At 42.5% G+C, this 26,958-nt stretch overlaps 2 protein-coding genes across 5 annotated transcripts in view; one reads left to right on the top strand and one right to left on the bottom strand.

Annotated features, from left to right (window-relative positions):
- PDE6C (phosphodiesterase 6C) overlaps nt 1-8,174 on the top strand; it is a 49,619-nt gene extending 41,445 nt beyond the window's left edge. For all 4 annotated transcript variants that reach the window (XM_069978988.1, XM_069978989.1, XM_069978990.1 and 1 more), the window contains 4 exons: nt 608-682; nt 1,009-1,092; nt 4,272-4,428; nt 7,974-8,174. In XM_069978988.1, coding sequence (XP_069835089.1) covers nt 608-682; nt 1,009-1,092; nt 4,272-4,428; nt 7,974-8,032 — 375 coding nt within the window. In that variant the 3' untranslated portion in view covers nt 8,033-8,174. The remainder of the gene's footprint in view (nt 1-607; nt 683-1,008; nt 1,093-4,271; nt 4,429-7,973) is intronic.
- Nucleotides 8,175-11,927: 3,753 nt separating this feature from the next.
- Nucleotides 11,928-26,958, bottom strand: part of LOC138799999 (protein FRA10AC1) — a 64,726-nt gene continuing 49,695 nt past the window's right edge. The window contains exons 11-16 of the mRNA XM_069981808.1: nt 24,252-24,365; nt 22,765-22,807; nt 16,893-16,990; nt 14,953-14,991; nt 12,060-12,156; nt 11,928-11,970 (exon numbers count right to left, since the gene is read on the bottom strand). Coding sequence (XP_069837909.1) covers nt 11,928-11,970; nt 12,060-12,156; nt 14,953-14,991; nt 16,893-16,990; nt 22,765-22,807; nt 24,252-24,365 — 434 coding nt within the window. The remainder of the gene's footprint in view (nt 11,971-12,059; nt 12,157-14,952; nt 14,992-16,892; nt 16,991-22,764; nt 22,808-24,251; nt 24,366-26,958) is intronic.

Here is a 26,958-nt window from a genome sequence, read left to right as displayed (position 1 = left end):
GAACACTGTACTTAAGATTATGGGGGCCACCTCCTGTGATCAGCTAGTTACTCCGTCAGATGGAAATACCTGCTGATAGCTCCCTAGTGTGTATGGGGAGCTGAGAATAAAGGTAAGTGTCTTACCTTCATTCTCGGCGCTGTTCCCGCGCCATTAGGAGCACTGGGAGCACCCATCCGCTGCCAGCCGGTTTTCCCCCTTCTAATCCAGAGGATTTCACAACAAATAGCATAGGAATGGCGTAGAGGTGGAAGGTAAAAGACTTTCCTTCATCCTCAGCACCCTGTGGGCACTAAGGAGCTATCAGCAGGTTAGATTCATCTAACCTGATGATAGTTCCCCTTTAATACAGAGTTAGATTGACAATAAGAAAAATAATTCCTATAATTATAACACAAACTCACATGGCCCATACCAAAGTGGATGGCGCCATCTTGAATGGTTCTTTTCCTCCATCTATTCTGGTTGCCTCTATATGTTTCGTTTTACCATGGCTACAAGATGACCTATAAAACTAGTTACCCAAAACTTTGCAAACCTTTGTACACTAGAATTGTTCTACTATTTCAGTCATGCCATAAATAACAGCAGGATTATTTCCATCCAGGTCGCCCTCATGGTTGCTAATGAATTCTGGGAACAAGGAGACCTGGAGAGAACAGTTCTTCAACAGCAGCCTATCGTAAGATTAAAGCGTTATTATATGAATTTACTATTGTAATCTCATAAAGTCATTACTGTATTGTGCTTTTATTATGACTCCCGTTTTCAAAATTCTCACGAACAAAAACAGACGGGCAGTGCAAAGTAGTAATTCTTTTTGCCGCAGCAACTTTAAGCATAAGAGGAATAAGTCTTACACAAAAGGCGACACAGTTTCAGCACAACCATTTTTATTTATTCCCCCCATATAATGCCATAGTCCCTTTGGTTCCTTTGTGGTAGAATGCAATGCATATTTTATATGTTTATTATGTTAAAACACTGATTTTTTTTTTTCTCATTTAGCCAATGATGGACAGGAACAAAGCCGAGGAGTTGCCTAAGCTTCAAGTTGGTTTCATTGACTTTGTATGTACATTTGTGTATAAGGTAAGTGAGGCAGCAATACTTACTAGAAATCACTCCAAAAATAATAACCTAAAAATATACAGTGACAATCACAACGCAAAAGGGTCATAATGGAAGCATGTCCAGTCAACTCCACTATACACTGTTGGAGTAGGGGATACAAATGAGCACAGATGGGTAACCTTTTGCCCTCAAGCAGTTGCAAAACTACTATTCCCATCATGCCTGGAGAGTCAAAGCTTTGTCTTTGACTGTCCAGGCGTGATGGGAATTGTAGTTTTGCAACAGCTGGAGGGCCAAAGGTTTCCCATCCTTGCACTAGAGTATACAGAACCAGTTCCTGTCTGCTTTTCCCGAAATAGAACCCCTACTAAAACCGCGCACACAGACCAAACTTTCTGTAAGAGACGGAGCAAGAGAAAGTCAGTATACTCCTCCACTCCAAGGCGGGTAAAACAGGCGCAGGTCCAAGAGGTAATAGTGATATAAAATATCATAAAATTTATTAAAAGAATTATGCCAGAAACACAACGCGTTTCGAGACCGGTTCGGTCTCTATCATAGACACGTGATAAAGAGACCGGTCTCGAAACGCGTTGTGTCGCTGGCATAATTCTTTTACTAAATTTTATGATATTTTATATCACTATTACCTCTTGGACCTGCGCCTGTTTTACCCGCCTTGGAGTGGAGGAGGATACTGACTGTCTTTAATCCCTGTGGGGATTAGTCAGGAGTGGCTGCGGTTCATTCACATGCTATCAGTAAGAGTTGTGCCTTACATCAGCACAACCTACTCAGGTGACAGTTCTATATGCTTACTTTCACCACTTCAGCCCTGTCTGAATTACGCTATGGAGCGCTGTCTTATATTTTGTTTCTAGGAGCAAGAGAAAGGCTAACAAAGACCCCCCCATATATACAATAAATGCGTATGGGGCATGCCAACTGTCCCCCTAACAATTCATTTATGGGGAGAGAAGGATCAGGAAGTTGGATTTTATTTGCCTGATCACTTTGTTTTTGTTTCTCTAATCTATAGATTACAAAATGTCAGTTGTTAAACAATCCCTTTAATATGTTTTACATATGTATTTGTGTTTTATGTATTGGATTTTAACACTGCAAGGTTCATAAACCTGTGGTTTACATTCTGTTCCTGCACATAGCTCTGCAGATGTCTGCACGCCAACTATACTTCATAACCCATAGAGAATTGTCAAAAAAGAAAAACATGTAAAGTACACAAACTTCTGCTCACATTTTAGATTGTATAGCGTTCCATGTTGTACATGTAGAAGAAACTCTGTTGGAAGTATATCTGTTACCTGTCCCTGAATTGCATTTCCATCATAAAATTGATATTCTTCCTTTTGTATGTAATGTGTTATTTAGCTTTTATTTTTTTTATTTTTTTTTTTACTTAGTACGCCAAAGCCAGGAATGGGTTTGAAAAGAGGAGAAATCTCAGTCTTTCCTTTGTTACCTGTTCTCTGTTTATAGTCTGTTCCTGGTTTTGGTTTAAAAAAATCTGTCTGATAATCTGTTAGTGTAATAGGGCCCTAAGACAATGTTCACATCTGTGACTTGGCTTAAATTCATAATGAAAGTCACATGGTTTGTAGGGTTCATTGTTTACTTGACTCCTGTAACCTGCACCCACCAGTTTCCTGTCGCTCATGGCCATCTGTCTCTGCTATGCTCCTTCTGGGTGGGTTTACACTATGGAATCCGCACAGATAGTTTCCTGCAGATTACGACGCCCGTACCCGTTCACGGCGGTGCGCATATCCGCTGGCTCCATAGACACCATTCTATGGCCAGGCCGATTCCGCTGTCCGACGAAAGAATTGACGTGTCAGTTCTTTTGTCGGAAGGTGGAATCTGTCTGGCCATAGAATGGTGTCTATGGCACAGGCAGAGAGGCGCGCCGCTGCGAACGGGTACGAGCGTCGGAATCCGCTGGAACTTATCCGTGCGGATTTCGTAGTGTGAGCCTGTCTTAATATACCTATACTTGTAGAACACGTCAAGTTAAATATTTTTGCAAATACATTTATCAGTCTCCTGATATGTCGCTGTTTCCCTCCCATTGTTTACAGCTCATTGTCTGGGTTACCGACCACAACCCTGCTTTGAAAGCAGTGGTCTGGCTAGTGTTGATATACAGTAGCTATAAACTAGTTTTATAGAGACACAGTGTATATATACTGTGTAATATATATAAATATGTATACTATATCCATATGCAGCCAAAGCCGCAGTGTAAATGAACCTATTACTGTCAATACAGACTCTAATGGCAATGTGAACACAGCCATAGGCTATGTTTACAAACTGTCAAAATGACGTCCGTTTTTATTTGACGGCTGCCATTTAACAACAAATAGATAATACAGTAATATACTTCAATTCAACCTACATTACACCTACACATTACAAGGGTAAGGCCTGATGGTCAGTTTTACTGTCAGGAAACACTGATCAGTAAGCCTTTCAGGAGGCTTTAGGAAACCATCAGGAGGAGGAAAAAAATAAAACATACTCACCTGCTTCAGTGGTGCCCTTCTCTGGCTTCCCCTTCTGTCTTCAGGCTCTGCAAGTGCATGAGTGATGTCAATTATGCTCCGTAACGCTGGAGGGGGAGATAGCGGCATCTTGTACCTGGAGGCATAATACGGCCTCTGGCAAGGAGAGAGATTGACAGGGCTGGGAGCTAATGGCTACTGGCCCCGTCAAAAACAGTGCCACATTTAACTGTATGCGCTTTTGACTATGGCCAAAAATATCTGTGTCGGACACCCTTCAGTAAAGAATCCTGGATGGTGTCCTAGTCCAATAGAACCCTATGGGTCAGATAAGAAATCCGGATAGGTTTTCCTGAAGTGTGAAGGGGGCCTAAAGCAGCAGTCTGGTCCTTTCCTACAGAAAGGAAATATAGCTTGCCTCCTAATATTCATGATTTATACATTTTAAATTCTGTTTTGCAAAATACTGAATGTTCCTGACAGTAATGTTTTCTAATTTTCCCCCACAAGCCCGGTCAGAAGATTATGTATGGGTATACAGCTCTCCCTTGTCTTCCGAGACTATATCCAATCTTCCATTGGATTGGATCTCCCTGAATGAGATATGAAAGGGACCTTACAATGTTGTGTAAATAGAGCTGATAATTCTACTTATTTCATTACCCATTCTAGGAATTTGCACGGTTTCATAAAGAAATCACCCCCATGTTTGATGGACTGCAAAATAACCGAGTCCACTGGAAATCCCAAGCCGATGTGTACGATGAAAAGATGAAGGCTTTAGAAGAACAGAAGAAATTACATGAAAATGATGTGGGGGGAAAGAAAGGTATCTAGTGTATAATATGGGTTATGGCCTGTAAGGGACAATCCTCTTGGCAGGGTCTGGTTCCACGTGATACAATTTATTGCCTGTGAACCAGCCGATGGCACAATTCAGGATTATCCTGGCTTGGGAAAACATGGCCACTTTTTTCTAGAAACATCCCCACTCTTGCCCTAAGTTTGGGTGCGTGCACACACTGCTTGAAATTCCGCCTGCCTCAGTGTCTCAATGTTAAGTAAAGGGCACATTCGCTCTCCGCGAGTCTCAGTTGAAAGAGTGGCCATGTCCATTCTTTCAGCGGAGAGCGAAGGTGCCCTATACTTAACGTTGAGACACTGAGGCAGGCGGAATTCCGAGCGGAGTCCGCGGCAGGCAATCCGTTCAGGATTTACGTCTATTTTCCTCAGTGTGCACATATCCCTTAGGTGTGGGTTTTGCAGCTCAGTTCCATTAAAGTGAATGGAGCCTAATTGTGATACCACACACAACCTGAGGGCAGCGGTGGTGCTGTTTTTGCAAGAAAGTAGCTGTGCTTTTTCTAAGACTGGAGAATTCCTTTAAATAGTATACAGCTCAGTTGTTTTATCATTAGACTACTATATTTCATTGGTTTCACCTGGTTAGGTAACACAACATGAATTCAGGTCATGGTCAAAATAACAAGTGATCTCATCAAAGAGATTCAATGTCCAAAGTGCAGGTGATATACTGTGTTTGTGATGAGGTGACTGATAATAGACAAAAAACACTGACCTATCACACACATCATGAGAACTTATCACACACAACATACCACATGGACAACATTGGTTCCCAGCTAATCCCTTACACAACTGACCATTACTTTAAGTCGAGGCCTGTTAGTGTGATAGGCAGCTATATGACTATTATAGACTATATGGCTATTATCATTCACATTTCTATGAAAATTCCAATAATGCTCCTTTTACATGGCCTGATATGGGGCCAGAAGCACAAAATCAATATCAATATCAAATATAAGGAATCAATGTTCAACTAATGCATCTGAGAGCACTAGTAGTATCTTAGCACATACATATATGTATATCAGGAGGCAACCATATCCAGTGCCACTGATGTCTTAAGAATAAAGGCAAGACTCTGGGGGGCAGAACAGTGTTATAAGAAACATTGCCTGGTCAGACCAAGATCTCTATTGCACCATGCTGGCATGAATCGATGAGCCCATCCTGCCAGGTGCGAAGGTTCAGGCTGGTGGAGGTGACATAATGTATGGGGAATGTATTTGTGACCCACCCTGGGTCGTCTGATACTCCACTAGGAGTTGAAGTTGATATCGGTTCAGTTCTGAAGGCCAAAGGAGATCAAATGCACAAAGATCCAAAGCAATACAAGGAGGAGGAGTAAGTATAATAAAGTAGCCATTCAGTGCTATGGCACTAAAAACTGGCATATTGCTAAGAAATGCAATCAATGCCAAACTAAAGGGGACCATATTTGTATAAGAAAAACTTTTTTTTTCCCCTAGAGGCCACATGGTTCATTATAGTCTACAGTCAATCATGCCACTGAGCCATGTAAACTGCCAACAGGTTGAGCTATTTGGGCCTAAGGGCTTATTCCTACATCCCGTAAATTACGTGTCCTTAGGACGGGGAAGCCCTGTAATGGAATGTTTCCCCGCCTGGACTGATGTATTAATATTATCCCGGGAACAGGGAAACTGTTTACACTGCCGCAGAGATTTAAACAGTTTTCCAGCTGCCGGCATGAAATTGATACATCATGCCGGGCAGGGGAAAAACCACGCTACAGGGCTGCTCCATCTGAAGGGCCCGTAATTTACGGGACGTGAGAATAAGCCCTTGCTTCTGGAACAGAACAAATTAGCATTTTTTCCCATGGGACATTACCTTATAATAAGTCTTCATTCTACTTTATCACTTCAATAAAAAAAATGACCTTATTAATCAATGAGAGGGGGTCTCAAGCTGCATGGAAACCACAGGGCTAGTATAAGACAGACCTTACTCCAGACAGGCATATTATTTTGGGATTTTATAAATTGAGCCTTGGATCTATTTACTATTAGACAGACCAGATAACTGCAATCTGTGCTGGCCATCAGTAATAGAAAGAGAGGCTAAAGAACTCTGAGTGAACATAATGGGCCCATGTGTGCGGCTCCACAGCAGGTCATGCATGTAGTGAAGCCAGTGTCAGTGCAGCTGCTGAATATCCTGTGCACCATTCACACTGGTACCAGGAGCTCTATCCCACATTCCACACACAGGGCTAGTTCTGCTTCTTCTCAGTAGATGTACCACAGGTCCATATATCAGAATCAGTGATAAGGAAAAGAACTGGAACATGTTGTACTCCACGTATAGAATCCAGCGCACAATTATCTTGCAAAGATCATTCCATATGAAATCCTTAACATACAGAAAGAACGTCAGAGTACTGATCTCATAGACACATGAACAAGTAGTTTTGGATATGAGAATATGGTACTTTCTTAATTTTGCTGTAAAAAATGGGGGGAATATTCCATGTGACTACTGTATCGGTCTTATACAATATAAGGACATAAATCATCTATACTGGTGAAATAGTCCTAAAATATATATATATTTTTTTAACACACCAGTTTCACTTTATACAACAAGGTCATGCTGGCCAGGTCAGGTCAACCCGGTGGATTACACAGTAAACATTGGCCAATCAACTAGCATGGTAAACCTTCAGTGAAAACACTAGTTGCTAACCTGAGAATATAATGCACAGGTGTTAAAGTCACAGCCCTCCAGCTGTTGCAAAACTACAATTACCATCAAGCTAAAGCTTTGGATGTCCAGGCATGATGGGAATTGTAGTTTTGCAACAGCTGGTGGGCCGTGACTTTGACACTGACGTAATGGATGGCTGCAGAGGGACAATGGGTTTGACCTTTAATATAAATCAATGGGACACTGACAGAACTGATTCAATGTTACGCCCAGTGCACAGCCTTAGGGGGGCGCTGCATGACACACAAAGACCACCAAAGAGGAGGCGCCATAATTTTGGACTGTGACATGTTGTGTGACCAATGACGCTGTGTAACCCTAGTGCCATATTACTGGAACATACGTATGACATTTCTGTACAAGAGGGAATAACAAAATGATAGCAGGTTCTGTGTTACATTCCATATGGGCCGTCTGGTTTACCTTGCTTTAAATTTGTTGTACTGTATATACGTTCCTATGATAATCCTTAAATCCTGACTATCTGATAACCTGCCACCTATCAAACCATTTCTATGCTGGATGTAGATAATTTTTTGCACCATTTGCACTTACAGTGTCTCCCATGTCTGTGTGTATATATACATGATGAATTATGACTTGTGTATTTAATATTCTGTCAAGACAAAAATGCAGAAAGTGCCTGGAGGTAAGGAGCGTTCACCCTGATTTATAGGAGAACATCAATCTGTACCCACAGGGGGGCCTTATTATGGAAGCTGACGCCTACATCTGCTCTTAACATTCCTCCCCTATCTTTTTGTTATCTGCACACAGACCAAGTTAATGGTGAAGACGGAGGGCAAAACAAATCAAAGACGTGTACAGTTTTGTAGAAGACAACACCGAGAGGACCACGAGAGACCGAGTGCAACACGATAACGTCCCCAGGTGGGAAGGAAGGAGACCGGATCTAGAATTTAGTATAGATGCCAGAAATCTATTTTTATGTATTGGGTGACAACTGCTATTAAAATACTGGTGACTTGAGAAGGATTCACTGACCTTGTGTTCTTGGGAAGCTGAATAATAAGTCATTTTGTAATCTATACATAAGAAAAATGTTCTGCCATTGTGGCACAAAGCTGGCTATACATGTAACCTGCTGGGGGATAAGCTGCCCAGACCCTTCTGTAATGGCTGTGACTGACGTAGAGCTGTTTGTTGGGCCATTTTAAATGCTATAGATACCTTTACCTTACACTAAACTTCCTTTCCATCCTTTATTTCCCAAATGCGAGATTAAATAACTTTCTAAATGGTCGTCATTAAAAATTTCCTACTATTAAGCTGCTATTTAGAGAGACATAAGGGCTACCCCAGTTTTTTTTGTGGATTTTTGTGGCCTTCAAAAAAACGCCAGAAAAACTGCCGAAGATTATCTTTTTTTTTTTTTTTTCAGGCAACTGCGTTTATTAGGCATTTTGACTTTTTTTTTGTCCATTGGCGTCTTTGTATAAATTTTAGCCAGTGTGAAGCCTAAAGGTCCCCATACACGTTATACTTTTCCCGATGGCAGGTACAGCCTTTAGTATAAGGTCTATGGGGCTGTCCCAAAAGTCCACTTACAGTTGATGTTAGTGAACACTCAGCAGTGCCAAACATTCCTGTGCATGGGAAAGATTGGGAGAGGATGGGAGACATACAGTATCTAACGGCTGTCAGTCAGACGGATTTTCGGCTTTATCAGTATTAAAGATAGCAATGTAGGTAGATAACAAGGTAGATAAGAAGGTGGTTACACACCCGCTCAGATCAGGAAGCAGCCGGGCTTTATTTTAATTTTCACATCTTTACCTCTGATGGGCACTGTCATTTAGGAAAACTTCTGACATATGAAATGTTTGACATCTCACCGCTGAGAGCCCACTATCAGGAGAAAAGCACTGTAGCGCATTTCACTCCCCAGCTTGCAGAGATCTCCGTCCATTATAAATCTAAAAGAGAAAAACTCTACCTACCCCTAAATCCAGTGCCATCACTCAGGCGTAGCCCATCCAGGCTGTTGCACTGCAGTGAATCCCTAACCTCAGCAGTCTCTTCCTACATGTAGCTGTAGTGTCACATGAACAATGTGCAAGTTATCATGCTAGCAGAATAGGTTGGAGAATTTATGGGGTGGTTTTATCACTTATTAAAGGTGGTTCCAGCCTGTACTTGAAGGTGTAGTTCACAAAAATATATTCTTTCAAATAAGATGGCGCCAAAAAATGCCAGAAATTTCTAATTTACTTCTATTAAAAAATCTCTCTCTTCAGTATGACACAGGAACTGTCTGGAGCAGTAGCAAATCCCCATAGAAAACCTTTCCTGCTCTACAGACTGGAAAGAAAACACAACTTCCTGAAGGACATACAGCAGCTGATATGTACTGGAAGACTTGAGATTTTTTAATAGAATTATATAACACATATTTTTTTTTTTTTTTTTGGGGGGGGGGGGTGACATTAGGCTGGGTTCACACTGCGTTTTTGCAATCCGTTTTCTGAAAAAAATACAGATGCATTTGTGTGCATCTGTTTTTCCGTTGACTTACATTATAAAAAAACCCAGATCAAAACAGATCGTTTTTTTTTTGACGGACACAAGAACGTTGCTTTAAACGTATGCCAAAAACGCAGTGTGGACCCAGCCTTACTGGGACTGATAGTAGACACTAAAAGGAACGTCAATCATCCACCTAGAGCATCATTACAGCTGCTATGGCTATAGTGACCCTCAACCCCATATTGGGGAAATAAGTGTCTTTTGCTCAGTGTAACAACCTACCATAGGTGCACATACAGTACATGAAATTGTCAGCACACGTTGAGAAACAACCTTTACATGCAGTATGTGAAATTTCAATCAGGTAACACGTCCTATAAATGTTTACAGTGTACTGAAGCCCAATCTGAGGGAATGCAGTAAATGTCATCCCTCCAGATCTCCGCTCTGCACCTGGAGGAGCTCGGCCGTCCAGGAGCTGAAGAAGACGAGTTGCATAAACATAAGCTGCTTGTTGTATATTGGATTTGGCTTTTAACAGGGCTTTCGAGATGTAAAAGAATTAACCTCAAATTCTCCTTAGAGACAGACATTCCTTTACTGAGAATTGCCTTATTCTGAATATCTCCCCATCTGGTGGAAACTACAGCTAATATGGAAAGTTCACACCGTGAAGGGCAGAGGTATGGAGTACGCAGTTTAATACTACTAAGGGGAAAAGAAACCTGCTGTAAATACACAATGAACCACAGCAACATTCTCCATGAGTAAAATGCAGAGTTTTCTGGGAATTCACAGCAGATTTCACCCATGCTATACTTAAAGGGTTAAAATCCACTATGAACATAAAAAATGTAAATGCTGCAAATTTTAAAATCCACAAGCCAAGTCCATATCGCCATAGAAAACATCAGTAGCATTCATCTGTATTGTACTCTACTACTGATTTCACCACCATAGATCTGCAGTAATTCCATCCCATCTGTATTTTTGCTAACAGTACTATAAAGGTATAAGTGCCAATATAACAATATCCAGGGAATACAAGTGGGATCCCCTCTTTTCGTACAGTGGACTCCATTAACCTAATGTCTTATGCAAAGTGTCCATCAGTGATGACCAGCTGCACTGGCCTTGCTGTAGAACTAGTGTGCACATTTCTCCTTACTAAAGAGTAAATGATAAAAACAGATGTAACTGTGTGCATCCGTTTTTCCATTGACTTCCATTATAAAAAAACGAATCAAAACGAATACGTTTTTTTAGAGTACACAAAAACCAGGTCGACCTCATTTTTGTGTCCGTTAAAAAAAAAAAAAAACGGATTCATTTTTTTTCTTCTTATAATGGAAGTCAATGGAAAAACGGATCAAAACGGATGCACACAATTGCATCCGTTTTTTTCATCAGTTTTTTTGCAAAAAAACGGATTGCAAAAACGAGTGTGAACCCAGCCTTAATGTAAATTTGTCAGCTTTATATCATGCTGAGGGCTGCAGACATGAGAAGATAGTTGAATGCGAGATAAAACAAATGCTATCTGTCTCTTAGCTGATGGCTGTTTGCAAAGTTATAAAATCACGTTTTCCTTCTAAGCTCAAGTGCAGTATGCATGCCTCCTCCCCCACCCCTTCCTGCATGATTAATAATGGTGTGTTTGCACAGAGAGATTTATTGGACAGATTTTTGAAGCCAAATTCAGGAATAAATTAGAAAAGAGAAGAAATCTCAATCTTTTCTTTATGACCTGTTCCCCGTTCACAGTCTGTTCCTGGCTTTGGCTTAAAAAGTTTGTTAGATAAATCTCTCTGCGTAAACGTATGCTTACAAGACTCAATCATGCACCATAGGGGGTGGTGGGGGTGATTGAAACAGGTAAGTTTAGTTTTAAAGGGATTATCCAGGATTCGAAAAACACAAGTAATTTCTTGCAAGAGCAGCGCCACCCCTGTGCTCAGGTTGTGTGTGATATTACAATTCAGCTCCACTCACTATAATGGAACTGAGCTGCAAAACTACACCCAAACGGAGGACAGGAGTGATGCCATTTCTGGAAGAAAGCGGACATGTATTTCTAAGCCTGGATAACCCCTCTATCTCCCTATCATGTCTGCAGGTCTCAGCACGATATACACAGCAGGTAAACCTTACTTAGGGATAGAATGGACAACACGACTCCCACAAAGGGAAACGGCTCACAGCAACTTAAAAAAATAGGAATTTATTATAACCACTGGCGATAATCTACAGGAACATATCTTGGAAATATTCATCAAACTCTTCTTCCCTGTAATAACACAAGAAGAATGAAATATAAATCTAGATGGCGGTAGACACTTCAGAATACAAACACTTATAAGATGAACAGTAACTTGCCTTGTTTTCTCATCGGTCTCTTGCTGGGGACCTTTCCAGATGTCACTGGAGGCAGCGCCATCACCATCCACATCGTCCTCCTTACTGTCATCTGTGTCTGTAGAACACAGTGTATAAATATACTGACAGAGCTAAAAGGATTCGCTGCAACCGTGGTCACATTTCAAGCTCTAACATCTTTTGGATGTTAAATAGAGATGAGCCAACCTCGAGCACTCTGCATTTAAACATTGGTGACTGAAGAAATTGGATGCAGCCCTAAGGCCGCCAGGAAAACATGGATACAGCTGTAGGCCATAGGCCATATCATGTTTTCCCCGACTCCCCAGGGCTGCATCCAACTTCTTTAGTCACCGCTAATCAAATGCAGAGCGCTCGAGGTTGGCTCATCTCTAGTGTTGAAGGGATTGCTTTAATCTTTTTGGCAATGATCTATAAGTCAACTGTTAATTCAGGTCTATGACAGGCTTTATTCTACATGTCTGGAACTAATAATCTTTTCAGACCAACAGAAATGGTCGCTCACCCAGCCAACCAGTACCCTGCTCTGTATTGGCCGGGACAAGACCACCAAAACAGATGTCCACAGATAACTGGCACTATGCACATAGCTTTCTGTCTTAGAAGTTAATACACTGGTACTGTACCCCAGTTCTCAAACTGCTTGGAACTCAAACTGTACTTTCAAGGAAAGTTTGCTTTGGTTCTCAAACTCTTGCTCGGTTCTCAAACACTTTTCGGGCACCCAGCCTTGAAGTACTCGATATCTGAACATTTTTGTGAGCGTGGATGGTGGGTTGTACCTGGTGAGTTTAGCACTGGTGAAGCTTCACATATAGTACAGTACTATATAAGACTGCTGGAGTGCATATACAGTACAGTAGTAGTACAGTCAGTGCACCATCTCCCATCCTGTACAGTACTATATAAGACTGCTGGAGTGCATATACAGTACAGTAGTAGTACAGTCAGTGCACCACCATCTCCCATCCTGTACAGTACAGTATAAGACTGCTGGAGTGCATATACAGTACAGTAGTAGTACAGTCAGTGCACCACCATCTCCCATCCTGTACAGTACAGTATAAGACTGCTGGAGTGCATATACAGTACAGTAGTAGTACAGCCAGTGCACCACCATCTCCCATCCTGTACTGTATAAGACTGCTGGAGTGCATATACAGTACAGTAGTAATACAGTCAGTGCACCACCATCTTCCATCCTATACTGTATAAGATTGCTGGAGTGCATATACAGTACAGTAGTAGTACAGTCAGTGCACCACCATCTCCCATCCTATACTGTATAAGATTGCTGGAGTGCATATACAGTACAGTAGTAGTACAGTCAGTGCACCACCATCTCCCATCCTGTACTGTATAATACTGCTGGAGTGCATATACAGTACAGTAGTAGTACAGTCAGTGCACCACCATCTCCCATCCTGTACTGTATAATACTGCTGGAGTGCATATACAGTAAGTAGTAGTACAGTCAGTGCACCACCATCTCCCATCCTGTACTGTATAAGATTGCTGGAGTGCATATACAGTACAGTAGTAATACAGTCAGTGCACCACCATCTCCCATCCTGTACTGTATAAGACTGCTGGAATGCATATACAGTACAGTAGTAATACAGTCAGTGCACCACCATCTCCCATCCTATATTGTATAAGATTGCTGGAGTGCATATACAGTACAGTAGTAGTACAGTCAGTGCACCACCATCTCCCATCCTATATTGTATAAGATTGCTGGAGTGCATATACAGTACAGTAGTAGTACAGTCAGTGCACCACCATCTCCCATCCTATACTGTGTAAGACTGCTGGAGTGCATATACAGTACAGTAGTAGTACAGTCAGTGCACCACCATCTCCCATCCTATACTGTATAAGATTGCTGGAGTGCATATACAGTACAGTAGTAATACAGTCAGTGCACCACCATCTCCCATCCTGTACTGTATAAGACTGCTGGAGTGCATATACAGTACAGTAGTAATACAGTCAGTGCACCACCATCTCCCGTCCTGTACTGTATAAGACTGCTGGAGTGCATATACAGTACAGTAGTAGTACAGTCAGTGCACCACCATTTCCCATCTGTTACAGTGCTGGGGTGGGGTGGGGGGACTCTATACAGTAAAGGATGAGTGAAGAGTTGGTGACTACTGTCCTATAATTGATGGTTCTGTTGAATGTTTCTTGTGTATAATGTCCTGTACAGTATATAGTGCTGTTCTGTAATGTACTGATTAAACTGGGCACTATACAATGTAATATATACTGTAGTACTGTACTGGAGTACTGTAGGTGATTATTGGTGGGTGCTGAAACCAATTAAACACATTTACATTATTTCCTATGGGAAGATACTGCTCGGTTCTCAAACTGCCTTCCGGAACCAATTACGTTCAAGAACCGAGGTATCACTGTAGATAGAAGCTAATGTGTACTCATTTTTCCCAGCAAGCACTGCCTAAGGCTGGGTTCACACTGCATTTTTTGTAGTGCTTTTTGTTTATCTGTTTTTTGCAAATGTATTTGTGTGCATCTCTTTTTCCATTGACTTCCATTATAAAAAAAAAAAAAAAAGGATCAAAACTTTTTTTTTTTTAGCGTACACGAAAAAGTGGTCTAATCGAATGTGTTTTGATCCATTTTTGGATCCTTTTTTTATAATGGAAGTCAATAGAAAAATGGATTAAAACAGATGCAAATATATGCATCTATTTTTTGCATAAAATGGATAAAAAAAAAAAAGTGTAAACCTAGCCTAAGTCATCTGTGGTTTCCACAAGCAGAATGAGTACCCCTTTAGATGCAGAAATAACTGGAAGGGGATGGAAAATCTCTTTTGAATAACTAAAAGATGCTAGTGCTTTACCTGAGTCACTGGAATCCCCATCTCTTGCTGAAGACGAGGCTGAAAGAAAATATAAAAACTTAGACTTTAGCAGTTTTTTTTTTTTTTATAATAGGAATAAAACCACTATAAATCTCATATATGTCCAAAATAGTATCAAAGATGTAATGGTACCAAAACCTCACATCGCTTTGTTGATGGAAAACTAAAAGTATTATGGGTCTTGGAATGCAAAAACAATAATGGCTGTGAAGATGTGAAAACAACGAGGCATTACAGGTGGAGGCTATGGGTGACCTCCATGGCTGCTGTCTGCCCCCCCACTGCCGTGCAGCAAAAAGATGAAAACAGTTGCCTTCAGGATATCAATGTGGATTTATCCTCGGACACAGTGGGATAAGGGTTAGTCCTACGTTGCATGTGTAGAGGTAAACACAGCGCTCGCCATATCTTATAGGCTTATGGCTGCTGGATATAAACCATTCTAATCACTGTCTATAGAGCTAAACAAACACCCCATTATGCCAGTCACCGTCTATGGACCTAAACACCCCATTGCGCCAGTCACTATCTATAGAGCTAAACAAACACCCCATTATGCCAGTCACTGTGTATGGACCTAAACAAACGCCCCATTATGCCAGTCACTGTGTATGGACCTAAACAAAAGCCCCATTATGACCGGGACACTACAGGGAAATCCTCATCACCGGGGCACTACAAGAGAATTCTCATCATCCCCGGGGCACTACAGAGGTATCACTACTAAGCACTACAGGGGAATCACTCCCGGGGTACAACAGAGTCATCATCGAGGCTTGCTGAACGATGGAGCAATGTTACCACAGATTTAGTTAAAATACTATAGACATGGAAACAAGCAGTGGTGTATGATAACAGGATCAGGATCCGCTCTTCAGGTCATTTTTAACCACCAGCACAGTCTTAGCCTATGTTCACACGTTGTATGAGACCGGCCATTTTGTGACCTGGCCGGTCTCAGAAAGATGATCTGTAGCGCTGCTGAGTTCTGATGCGGGGGCATCAGTGTGCACCCGCTTTAGAACTCCCCACTGCACACAATGGAGCGTGCGGCTGGAGTCGCATGCTCCATGGTGTGAACTGACAGGGTTTTCTGCGGCCACTATTCATGTCAGTTTCTTGCGGCGGCGCTAGAGATCCCGGACGGAGTGTATACTATGTGTATACACTCCAACCAGGATACCCTCAGCCTTCAGCACAACTAAAGTTCCGTACTAATCACGTACTAAAAACTAATTACTGCGGAACTTACGCTGTGTGAACATGGCCTTACACTGTAGAAAACTACACTTTACTGGCTTGACTGACATCCCACAGGACATGATACGTCATTACAAGCCAGTGGTACATGTACAGATGAAAATGTTCAGAAACCAATCCCGATTACGGTAAAGGGAAGCGGTAGCAGTTCAGTAAATTCAAGAATATGTCTCAGAACATCAATTTATCAAATGAAATGATCTATCACCAGCCCCACAATAACCTAAAACAAAATGATATTTAAATAATAAAAACAAAAACACTAAAATATATATTTTTTTAAATTCCTGGACTATAGTTACATAAAGGAATGGGGGCAAAGTTCTATCTAAGGACACAAAGTGTGCACGGGATAACAAGCCTGATGTACCTCCGACCTAGAACATAGTACATACGATTACAAAAGCAAAACCATGGACATTTAATCTCTGGCAGCCAAACTATTGTTCAAATTAAATGAACAACGGGTCCCAAACAAGTGACTGAGGTCTTCTGTCCCTGTGGGACCCAATGTGTATTTACAATGGCTCAACCTTCTATATAATTAATAGGTGTGATCATCACGAGCTAAACTGGTGGACAATGAGCACTTTCGAGAAGAAAACCTTCTCCTTCTGAGCAGACAGGCAGACAATTATATAAAGTAACAATAACATTACCTTTCACCTTTCTTTTCTTTTTAGACTTTTTACTGGAAGATTCTTTTTCATCTTTAGATAATTTTCTTTTCTGAGATTTTGGCTGGACCTCTTTTCTTCTGCAAATGAAATGTAAAAAAATGGCATTAAATATCTGCTGCTGGAAGGAGTTTTTAGCTTCTTAAAGGGGAAGTCCGGGCAAAATAATTTTAAAGGCACGTTATTGCCCAACAAAAGTTATGAAAATTACTAATAGACACTTATTATGGGAAATGCACCTATATTGCATTTTCCCTGCACTTACCACAGCAGGGGTGGGGAACCTTTTCCATGTCGAGGGCCGGTCGGGCATTAATAAAATCATTCGAGGGCCGCATACCGTGTGCGGCAGTTAGTAGCGTGGGTTTGCAGCACCCAGGGCAAGGCAAAGTATTGTTCCCCTAGTTCCCCTGCTATTGTAGTTAACCCCCAGTGATGCCCTGCTATTGTAGTTAACCCCCCCAGTGATGCCCCTTGTAGTCTAGTTAACCCCCAAGTCATGTCCCTGGTAGCCTAGTTAACCCCCCCAGTGATGCCTCTGGTAGGCCTAGTTAACCCCCATCAGGCATGTCCCTGGTAGCCTAGTTAACCCCCATCAGTCATGTCCCAGGTGGCCTAGTTAACCCCCATCAGTCATGTCCCAGGTGGCCTAGTTAACCCCCATCAGTCATGTCCCAGGTGGCCTAGTTAACCCCCATCAGTCATGTCCCAGGTGGCCTAGTTAACCCCCATCAGGCATGTCCCTGGTGGCCTAGTTAACCCCCATCAGGCATGTCCCAGGTGGCCTAGTTAACCCCCATCAGGCATGTCCCTGGTGGCCTAGTTAACCCCCATCAGGCATGTCCCAGGTGGCCTAGTTAACCCCCATCAGTCATGTCCCAGGTGGCCTAGTTAACCCCCATCAGTCATGTCCCAGGTGGCCTAGTTAACCCCCATCAGGCATGTCCCTGGTGGCCTAGTTAACCCCCATCAGGCATGTCCCAGGTGGCCTAGTTAACCCCCATCAGGCATGTCCCTGGTGGCCTAGTTAACCCCCATCAGGCATGTCCCTGGTGGCCTAGTTAACCCCCATCAGGCATGTCCCTGGTGGCCTAGTTAACCCCCATCAGGCATGTCCCTGGTGGCCTAGTTAACCCCCATCAGGCATGTCCCTGGTGGCCTAGTTAACCCCCATCAGGCATGTCCCTGGTGGCCTAGTTAACCCCCATCAGGCATGTCCCTGGTGGCCTAGTTAACCCCCATCAGGCATGTCCCTGGTGGCCTAGTAAACCCCCATCAGGCATGTCCCTGGTGGCCTAGTTAACCCCATCAGGCATATCCCTGGTGGCCTAGTTAACCCCCATCAGGCATGTCCCTGGTGGCCTAGTTAACCCCCATCAGGCATGTCCCTGGTGGCCTAGTTAACCCCCATCAGGCATGTCCCTGGTGGCCTATTTAATCCTCCATCAGGCATGTCCCTGGTGGCCTAGTTAACCCCCATCAGGCATGTCCCTGGTGGCCTAGTTAACCCCCATCAGGCATATCCCTGGTGGCCTAGTTAACCCCCATCAGGCATGTCCCTGGTGGCCTAGTTAACCCCCATCAGGCATGTCCCTGGTAGCCTAGTTAACCCCCATCAGGCATGTCCCTGGTGGCCTAGTTAACCCCCATCAGGCATGTCCCTGGTGGACTAGTTAACCCCCATCAGGCATGTCCCTGGTGGCCTAGTTAACCCCCATCAGGCATGTCCCTGGTGGCCTAGTTAACCCCCATCAGGCATGTCCCTGGTGGCTTAGTTAACCCCCAAATAAAAAAATAAACATCCCACTCACCTTACCTCCGTTCCCACGCTGCCCATGTCCTCTTCTGTCCCAGGTCCTCTGGGCCGGTCTTTCTCCTGCAGGCGGCGCGTGATGAAATGACGTCATCGCGCGCGGCCCGCAGGAGACTGAAGACACGCGCCGCTCTGCTGGGGAAGAAGCCGGCATAGACAGCATCCTCCTGTGTCCGGCAGCTGTCACAGACACCGGAGGATGCTGTGTATGCTGGCTCCTTCCTCCTCCAGAGCGGCGCGCATCACAGGGTAGCTGCGGGCCGCGGGCCGCATCGGGAGGTCTCAGGGGCCGGATGCGGCCCGCGGGCCGGAGGTTCCCCGCCCCTGTACTACAGCACGGAGTGTTTAGGTCTCTTTAAAGTTGGTGATGTCATGTCACATAAACTACCGACTTCTGCTGCAGCGGTTGGACAGACTGGAGCAGTAGGAGTGGGCAGTTTATGTGAAGTGACATCACCATCTTTACAGAGACCTGAACACTCTGTGCTGTAGTAAGTGCAGGGAAAATGCAATATAGGTGCGTTTCCCATAATGTCCCATAGTGTCTATTAGTAATTTTCATAACTTTTGTTGGGCAATAACATATCTTAAAATTATTTTGCCTGGACTTCTCCTTTAAGGATGAAGCTATTTTGCACTATAAAGAAGCACACCTGCTTTTTCTTTCTGCCCATATAATGCACACACTATTCCTGTAGTGCCATCTGTTTCATTTCAGCTCAGTTGCAACCATGCATTTCATTATTGAAGCTGGGTCATGTGACCAACATTCAGATCACTAGAAAATCACACGGGAAAGTGAAAGTACCATCAGGTATATTTGCTTTAAGTGTTGTACATGAATAGAATGGCGCCGGGGCCACGGTCCTTTAAAAAAACCTCAATTGAGGAGAAAGTAATATGAACTATGATCGCAGTTGAGGAATTAAAAAAAAATTAGATTTTTATTAAAGGTACTTCAGGAATACTACAGTATGTGCTCCAGGTACAGTATACGAGGACTCAAAGTGAAAGCACTGATGACACTCCACAGGAAACAGCATTGCAGTAGGGAATTTGGAATCACGATGGCTGAAAACTCATCAGCTAAAACATAAGGCACACACAAAAACATGTACATCATTCCCTAATAACCTCTGCTACACTGTATAAGCACATTTCCAAAGTGTTTCTTTAAGGAGTGATTTTTATTACTGCTTTTTAATTTATCATTGATGCACAACGGTTTGTTTTATGTAGAAAATGTTGTATGTTTTTCATGACACCATCTTTGGGGACATAGGATGTTCCTTTTTAAAAAATATATGTATATTTTATAAAATGTTTTGTAAGGTCAAAAATATTTTTTCTTGTGTTATTTTTCGCTTGGATTTTTGTTTACATCTGTGTACACTATATTAACAGCTTTTTCCATTGCTTACATCATTCGCTTTAAACCCGTGACTTTCCAGTTGTTGTGAAACTACATCTCTCAGTATGCCCTGACAGCTGGCAGCTGTTCCCTGGTGCGGAGGGTGCGAACACCCCACATCAGCCATGTGGTTACATTGCTTGGTGTCAGCTGCCTATTGCCAGTGCTGGAGATGTACAGCGCAAGGTGCCAAGGAGTTACTCACTTCTGCTTTTATTAAACCGAATACTTTTATGGAATAATGATAGGATATGTAGATGTATGTACAAAAAATAGACAAAGTGAATACTGGGGTTGTTGACTCAAATATATGATTACTTTGTTCTTACCAGAAGTGCGAAAACAGAATGTGACTGGTTGCTGGGTATAATACATAAGGACAGGTGATACCTAAATGTGATATTTAACCCTTAGGGGACACAGCCAGTTTTCATTTTTGCGTTTTCGTTTTTCCCTCCTCGTGTATATAAGGCCATAGCGCCTGCATTTTTCCACCTAGAGACCCAAATGAGCCCTTATTTTTTGCGCAACTAATTGTACTTTGCTAAGGCAGATGTAATTTTTGCCTAAAATGTGCCGGGAAACCAGAAAAAAATTATATGTGTGGTGAAATTGAAAAAAAAAACGCATTTCTTTTATTTGGGGGAAATGTGTTTTTACGCCATTCGCCCTGGGGTAAAACTGACTTGTTATGCATGTTCCTCAAGTCGTTACGATTAAAACGATATGTAACATGTATAACTTATATTGTATCTGATGGCCTGTATAAAATTCAAACCGTTGTTAACCAATATACGTTCCTTAAAATCGCTCCATTCCCGGGCTTATAGCGCTTTTATCCTTTGGTCTATGGGTCTGTGTGAGGTGTCATTTTTTGCGCCATGATGTGATCTTTCTATCGGTACCTTGATTGCGCATATATGACTTTTTGATCGCTTTTTATTACAATTATTCTGGATTTGATGCGACCAAAAATGCGCAATTTTGCACTTTGGGATTTTTTTGTGCTGACGCCGTTTACCGTGTGAGATCAGGAATGTGATTAATTAATAGTTCGGGCGATTACGCACGCGGCGATAGCAAACATGTTTGTTTATTAATTTATTTATTTATTTTTATTTATAAAATGGGGAAAGGGGGGTGATTCAGACTTTTATTAGGGGAGGGGGTTTTGTGTTATTAAAAATACTTTTTTCTTTTACTTTAGACATATACTAGAAGCCCCCCTGGGGGGCTTCTAGTATATGCACTCTGATCTCTCATAGAGATCCATGCAGTATAGTTATACTGCATGAATCCATGAGATCGGTGTTCTATTACTTTTGGCTGCTGCAGCCAAAAGCAATAGAATGCCGAGCCGGGATCAGCGCCATTACGGAGCAGACCCCGGCCCGGTATGGATGCAGGGATCGCCCCCCCGCAATCGCGCCGCAGGGGGGCGATCCCCCCACTAGACCACCAGGGATGTGTAACCGCAAGTATTTAGAAGCAGCTGTCAACTTTGACAGCTGCTTCTAAGTACTTAATTAGCGGGCACGGCGATCGGACCGTGCCCGCTAATAGCCGCGAGCCCGGGCTACTCGCGGCACCCGGGATCGCGGCAGTTCAGAGGGTGGTCGCCGCGCGACCCCCCTCTGAACTCCCATAGCGGCACGAGGACGTTAAATAACGTCCTGGTGCAGCTATGGGTTAAAGGGAATGCGGCACCTAAATTTTCTTTTACTGATTAGAGTCAGATACTAAAACTTGTTGTTTTATTCTAATGTTTCTATTTTCTGACTTTAATTTATTTCACCATTTGTACATTGTCATGGGGGCTGCCATATTGCCTGGCTGTTTGAAAGCATTTAGTGACATGCTTTACAGCAAGACTTATGGACATAGATGAAAATAGACAGACTCTGTTCTTTTGAAATGAATGTAAAACATCATAGAGGGCGCTCTGTGACCTTTGAAAAGGTCATTCCACAGGGAGCTGCTATTGTCTTGATGCTATTTACCTGCCAGTGTAACATGATGCTGTAATGCTGTACAGATCACTTTACAGCAGCCTCCTCTTATCACTTATAACTGCAAGATCTCAGGATTATTTTATAATATAGATAGAAAAATTGAAAATTTGAAAAAAATGTCACCTTACAAAATATGTTTAACATAAAAACATTATTTAAACAATAAGTCATTTTCTGATGACGCATTCTCTTTAAAAAGGAAAGATCTTCCGTTCCATGATGTCAATAATCTCCCAATATTGAAGTCCACAACTCCTTTTAACTCAACTGGGGAAGAAAGAGAGTGGTTCCGGTGTGGGAGAAGCTCTGAGCTGTGCGCTTTTCTTCCCACCGCAAGCTATGGATTCTATAGAAAGTCTATAGGGCCTGTTTCCTACAGTGGGAAAAGACACATGGAGAGAAAGCACCCTAGCCAAGCGTTCTTCCCTGCTAATTCTAGCTATCAGTGGTGGGTTTCAGCATCCAGACCACAATCAGTACTTTTGATATGTTTATATGACGTCTCCGTTTTTTTTTCTTAATGACAGCAAACATTTTAAATCTTATTACTGAAACTAAAAATCACACATGCGACATCCCCTTTAAGGATAATGCTTACCGACTATGCATTTTGCTTACCTGTGGTGAAAATTCAATTTGTATGAACATTCTGGACACAGCCCTGTAAGAAGGTAACAAAGTCAGCCTATAGATAGGGATAATGGTCATATATTAATTGTAAACCACAGCATATAGACACTTCTCTAGAGAGGAAACATGACAGTAAAGAGGTAGGAGGGTAGATACCCTGTGGTCCCTTTTGTTGTCACAGCTGAAGGCATTGTATTATAGGCACAACTCCAACACCACTGGTTACATAGCAAGCTGTATATGTAACCCGGGATTTATCGGACATAAGCAATTACATGCCAAAGGGCCTTTAGGATAAAACATTGTTGTCTTACCGCAGGGAACCAACATCTAGAACTAAAGGATATTGTACTGAACTTTGCTCTACTTTTCTTGTTCTGATTTGAAGCTGATGTAGGGGACAGGTGGAAGGGAGAATGACTGTAGGATCAGACTAGGCAGGATTTGTTTCTGGCGTTAACCCCCCAGTGTTGTCCTGTTCCTATGCAGGTTCAATAAAAAGAGAGATGTCTTCTATAGACTACACACACAAGGAAGAGGAAATCCTGCCCTCCTATGTCCCGATACAAGAAACAGCAGCAGTAGCAGCATAGGGGACATTATAGAATGATATAGAGAAGTGTAAGCTGTGAATCTAATGTATAGTCTTTGCAGAATCTGACTCTCTTAGTGTAATCCATCTCTCAACTCTCGCCTCACTTCTCCTCTCTACGTAGACTTATATGGGCTAAATTTTAGGAATCGCACCCACATGCTGTGGAAAAAAACTCCATAAAATATCCTGACAGAAACTGATCCACGTTTTATGCCTGCAGCCCATCGTTTTATGAAGTGGATATGCTGCAGGTCTCTTGCAGTGCGGGCAGGAACATAATAAAAATAGCTATACTTACCCATCCTCGTAGCCCCAGTAGCTCTCGGTCCTGCAATGTCACAACCTGGCTGAGGAAGGCCCGCTCAGCCAGTCAGTGACTGAAGGGGGACACCCCAGCAGTCACCAACTGTGTGAGCAGGCACACAGGTCATGACAATACAGGAACTGAGAGAAAACTGGACATCGGAGGCAGATAGTAAGCTGGTGACGCTGCACTGTAGAGGTGCCAGGACAGGTGGGTATAGCTTTTTTATTATGTCACACACACACCTTCCACCAACTGGATTTTTACAGTTCTCCTTTAACTGTGTTTTGTTCACATTAACCTAAGTCTGCACTATTTTTTACTAGATTTACCTGCAGAAATTAATCACATTTCCATCCTGTGAAGCAGAATTTCTCATTTCTGAGCAAATGTCAATTCAGATTGACATCAGTTTGCTTAGAATTCTAGGCAGTGTCAAAGGGCACAAAGTGATCCAAGTCCACTAGAGCTCTATAGCTCTAGGCTATGCTTTTATTCAGCCCCCCTCCCCAAATTATACGTTATTAGTCCCTTTAGGAATAAGCACACCAAAATGTATCTGAACAGAAGACGTACTCAGCTTAACAAGGGCATTCCTCTTCTCTCCGTGCTCCAGATAGCCAAAATTTACTTCCCAACTCTTCAGGCCTTCCTTTTCCTCACAGCGCTTGTTACCGCAGAAAAATTGACCTTATATGATGGAGGAACACATAGATGATTATAATTGAGGTAGAAAAGATAAAGTGCTGCATCCGGTAGTCAGTCTGAGTTGCACTTATGCTAGGGATTTACTTAAATGGGATGCATTCATGATTTCCATGGAAATGAGTGAACGTTTTCAGGTCTTTCGCAATAGCGGTCGTTTGAGATCATTAATCGTTAACGATTATGCAAACGATTATCGTCTGGTGGAATAGGGCCCTAACCCTATTGCCTGTAATAAATATCTATGGCCAGCACCAAGAATTTCAGAGGTAGAGGGCATGGAGAAGTTAGGTTATCCCTTGAGGAGAGCGCTTATGTGTCATGTGAAGTCTTATAGATATAGGAAAAGAGCTTGCTCTCTGGTGCCACCTATTGAAAGTAGCATCCTTGCAGGTCAATGCCTAATCGAGGGCCCCAGGAAACCTGCTTATAACCAAGAGATTAAAGGGGTTATCCAGCGATACAAAAACATGGCCACTTTTCCCCCTCTCTTGTCTCCAGTTCAGGTGTAGTTTGCAATGAAGCTCCATTTACTTCAATGGAACTGAGTTTGAAACCCCACCCAATCTGGAGAAGAGAGGGGGAAAAGAAGCCATGTTTTTGTAGCACTGGATAACCCCTTTCAGCAAACTGTGCAGTCCCACTGGCAATTTTTTTCCTAGCTATTATTATTATTTATTTATAAAGCGCCCTTAGTTCCAGAGCTATCAAATAACCTATATTTTTCTAATACGAATGATAGAGGAACAGAAAAATGCAATTATGTTTCAAAATAGTTATTTTATGACGTATACAAGGATTCACAAAACAGACAAGTCAAGAGAGCCGACAGGTTGTACACAGTAATAACACCATCAGCTAATATAACGCAGACGTCTAACCTGCAGCCAGCATCTGCCAACCTGCAGGGTACTCGAGGTATACCTCTACATACAGTATACTGATGCAGGTCTATATACAGCACCAGGTTTGGCACAGTGTACATGAAGGAGCCCTAGTATATAGTCAGTATATATTGTGGTAGTGCAGTGCCGGTATACAATGTGCCAGCCCTGGTGCTGTGTCCAGCCCTGCTGCACTGCCACAGTATATACAGAGTCTATATATACTGTGGCAGTCTCCTTTATGTACACTGATAGCCGTGGTGTTGTGTGCACAGACATTGCACTGCCACAGTATATTCAGACACTAACAGCTTTCCTCTCTCTGCCTCTAAGGAATGGGGAGAGGTTACTGCAGGAAAGAGTAGGAGTAGGTACAGATAGATTTTAGCAAAAAAATTAAAAATAAATCCAGACTTAAAACGAGAATTGTCCAAAAATGTTTTATTTTTGGCCATATCTCTCAGTCTTAGGGCCCTATTCCACCGGACGATCATCGTTCAGATTATCGTGAAATCGTTCGAATCTAAACGATAATCGTTCGGTTGAAATGCAGTTTCAACGACCGAACGAGAAATCGTTGATGGCTTTATAAGACCTGGACCTACTTTTATCGTTGCTCGTTCGCAAAACGTTCGCATTGAATAAGACGTTGTTCGGTCGTTCGCAATAGATACGAACGCAATAGCGAAGAAATAGCAAAGGAAAAACTATCGCAAATACTATTATAAGTAACGATTATCGTTTCATGGAAATGAGTGAACGTTTTTAGGTCTTTCGTTTGAGATCGTTAATCATTAAAGATTATGCGAACGATAATCGTCCGGTGGAATAGGGCCCTTAGTCCCATGTAAAGTCAGACATAACACATCAATGAAGACAGCAACGATGCAGAAAATACACAGCCCTATAAACTGATACTGGATACATCCGCAATAGGTGGTATTTTTACACTTGGTCTGCAGGTAAGAACCGCACGTCCCAGGTTCTAGATGACTTGTTTTATTTGATGTCCGATGCTTCTTACAGGATTTCACTGAACATTATAGGAGCCAGGCACGGTGACTATTTATACAAAGTGATGCTGCTAGATCCATGTCCTGCCCTAAGAGGAGAAATCCCAGCAGTTCGGGCAGATTAGCCTGAAAGTGCTCGGGATTAAGCAGCTGACAGGTAGGTCTGTCTGATACCCCCCAGGAAGCTTTACGTCTGTAGCATATGGCGGCTTCTAACACCATCCCTGGAGATACATAACCTGATCAAGACGCCAGGCTCTCACTACCAGCAGTGCTCTATATCTGCAGCTATGTAGAGAAAGAAGTATTATTTTATATAGAGATAAAAGTAACTGCTTGGGAGGCATGGGTTTAAAAGAATGCAGGTTTGGTATATTATGCATTGCACTAGGCACTTTATGGTACAATGTTTGCTCTATATCTTTGGTCTGCCTTTAGCTTCTGTACCCCAAAAGGATATAGGTTTGCTTTACTTCTCTGGTTACATAACTGGCATTAACATCAATTTGAGTTCTGAAAACTGTGTATAACAGACAGCTCTGCTTCCCAATCTCCTTTGGTGCAGGCAGAGCAGAGGGGATTAGTGGGGGGTCCTCAATCTTGAGATAGATGCAGATAAAACAAATACCTGTATTTTGGCTGATTAGTCCTGCAAAAAAAGGACTTTAATCTCCCGGGTGC

Source organism: Dendropsophus ebraccatus, chromosome 8 (genome assembly GCF_027789765.1).
Source record: "Dendropsophus ebraccatus isolate aDenEbr1 chromosome 8, aDenEbr1.pat, whole genome shotgun sequence".
Classification (NCBI taxonomy): domain Eukaryota; kingdom Metazoa; phylum Chordata; class Amphibia; order Anura; family Hylidae; genus Dendropsophus; species Dendropsophus ebraccatus.
Note: the sequence above shows the minus strand (reverse complement) of the source record. Positions and strands in the feature narration are given on the sequence as shown.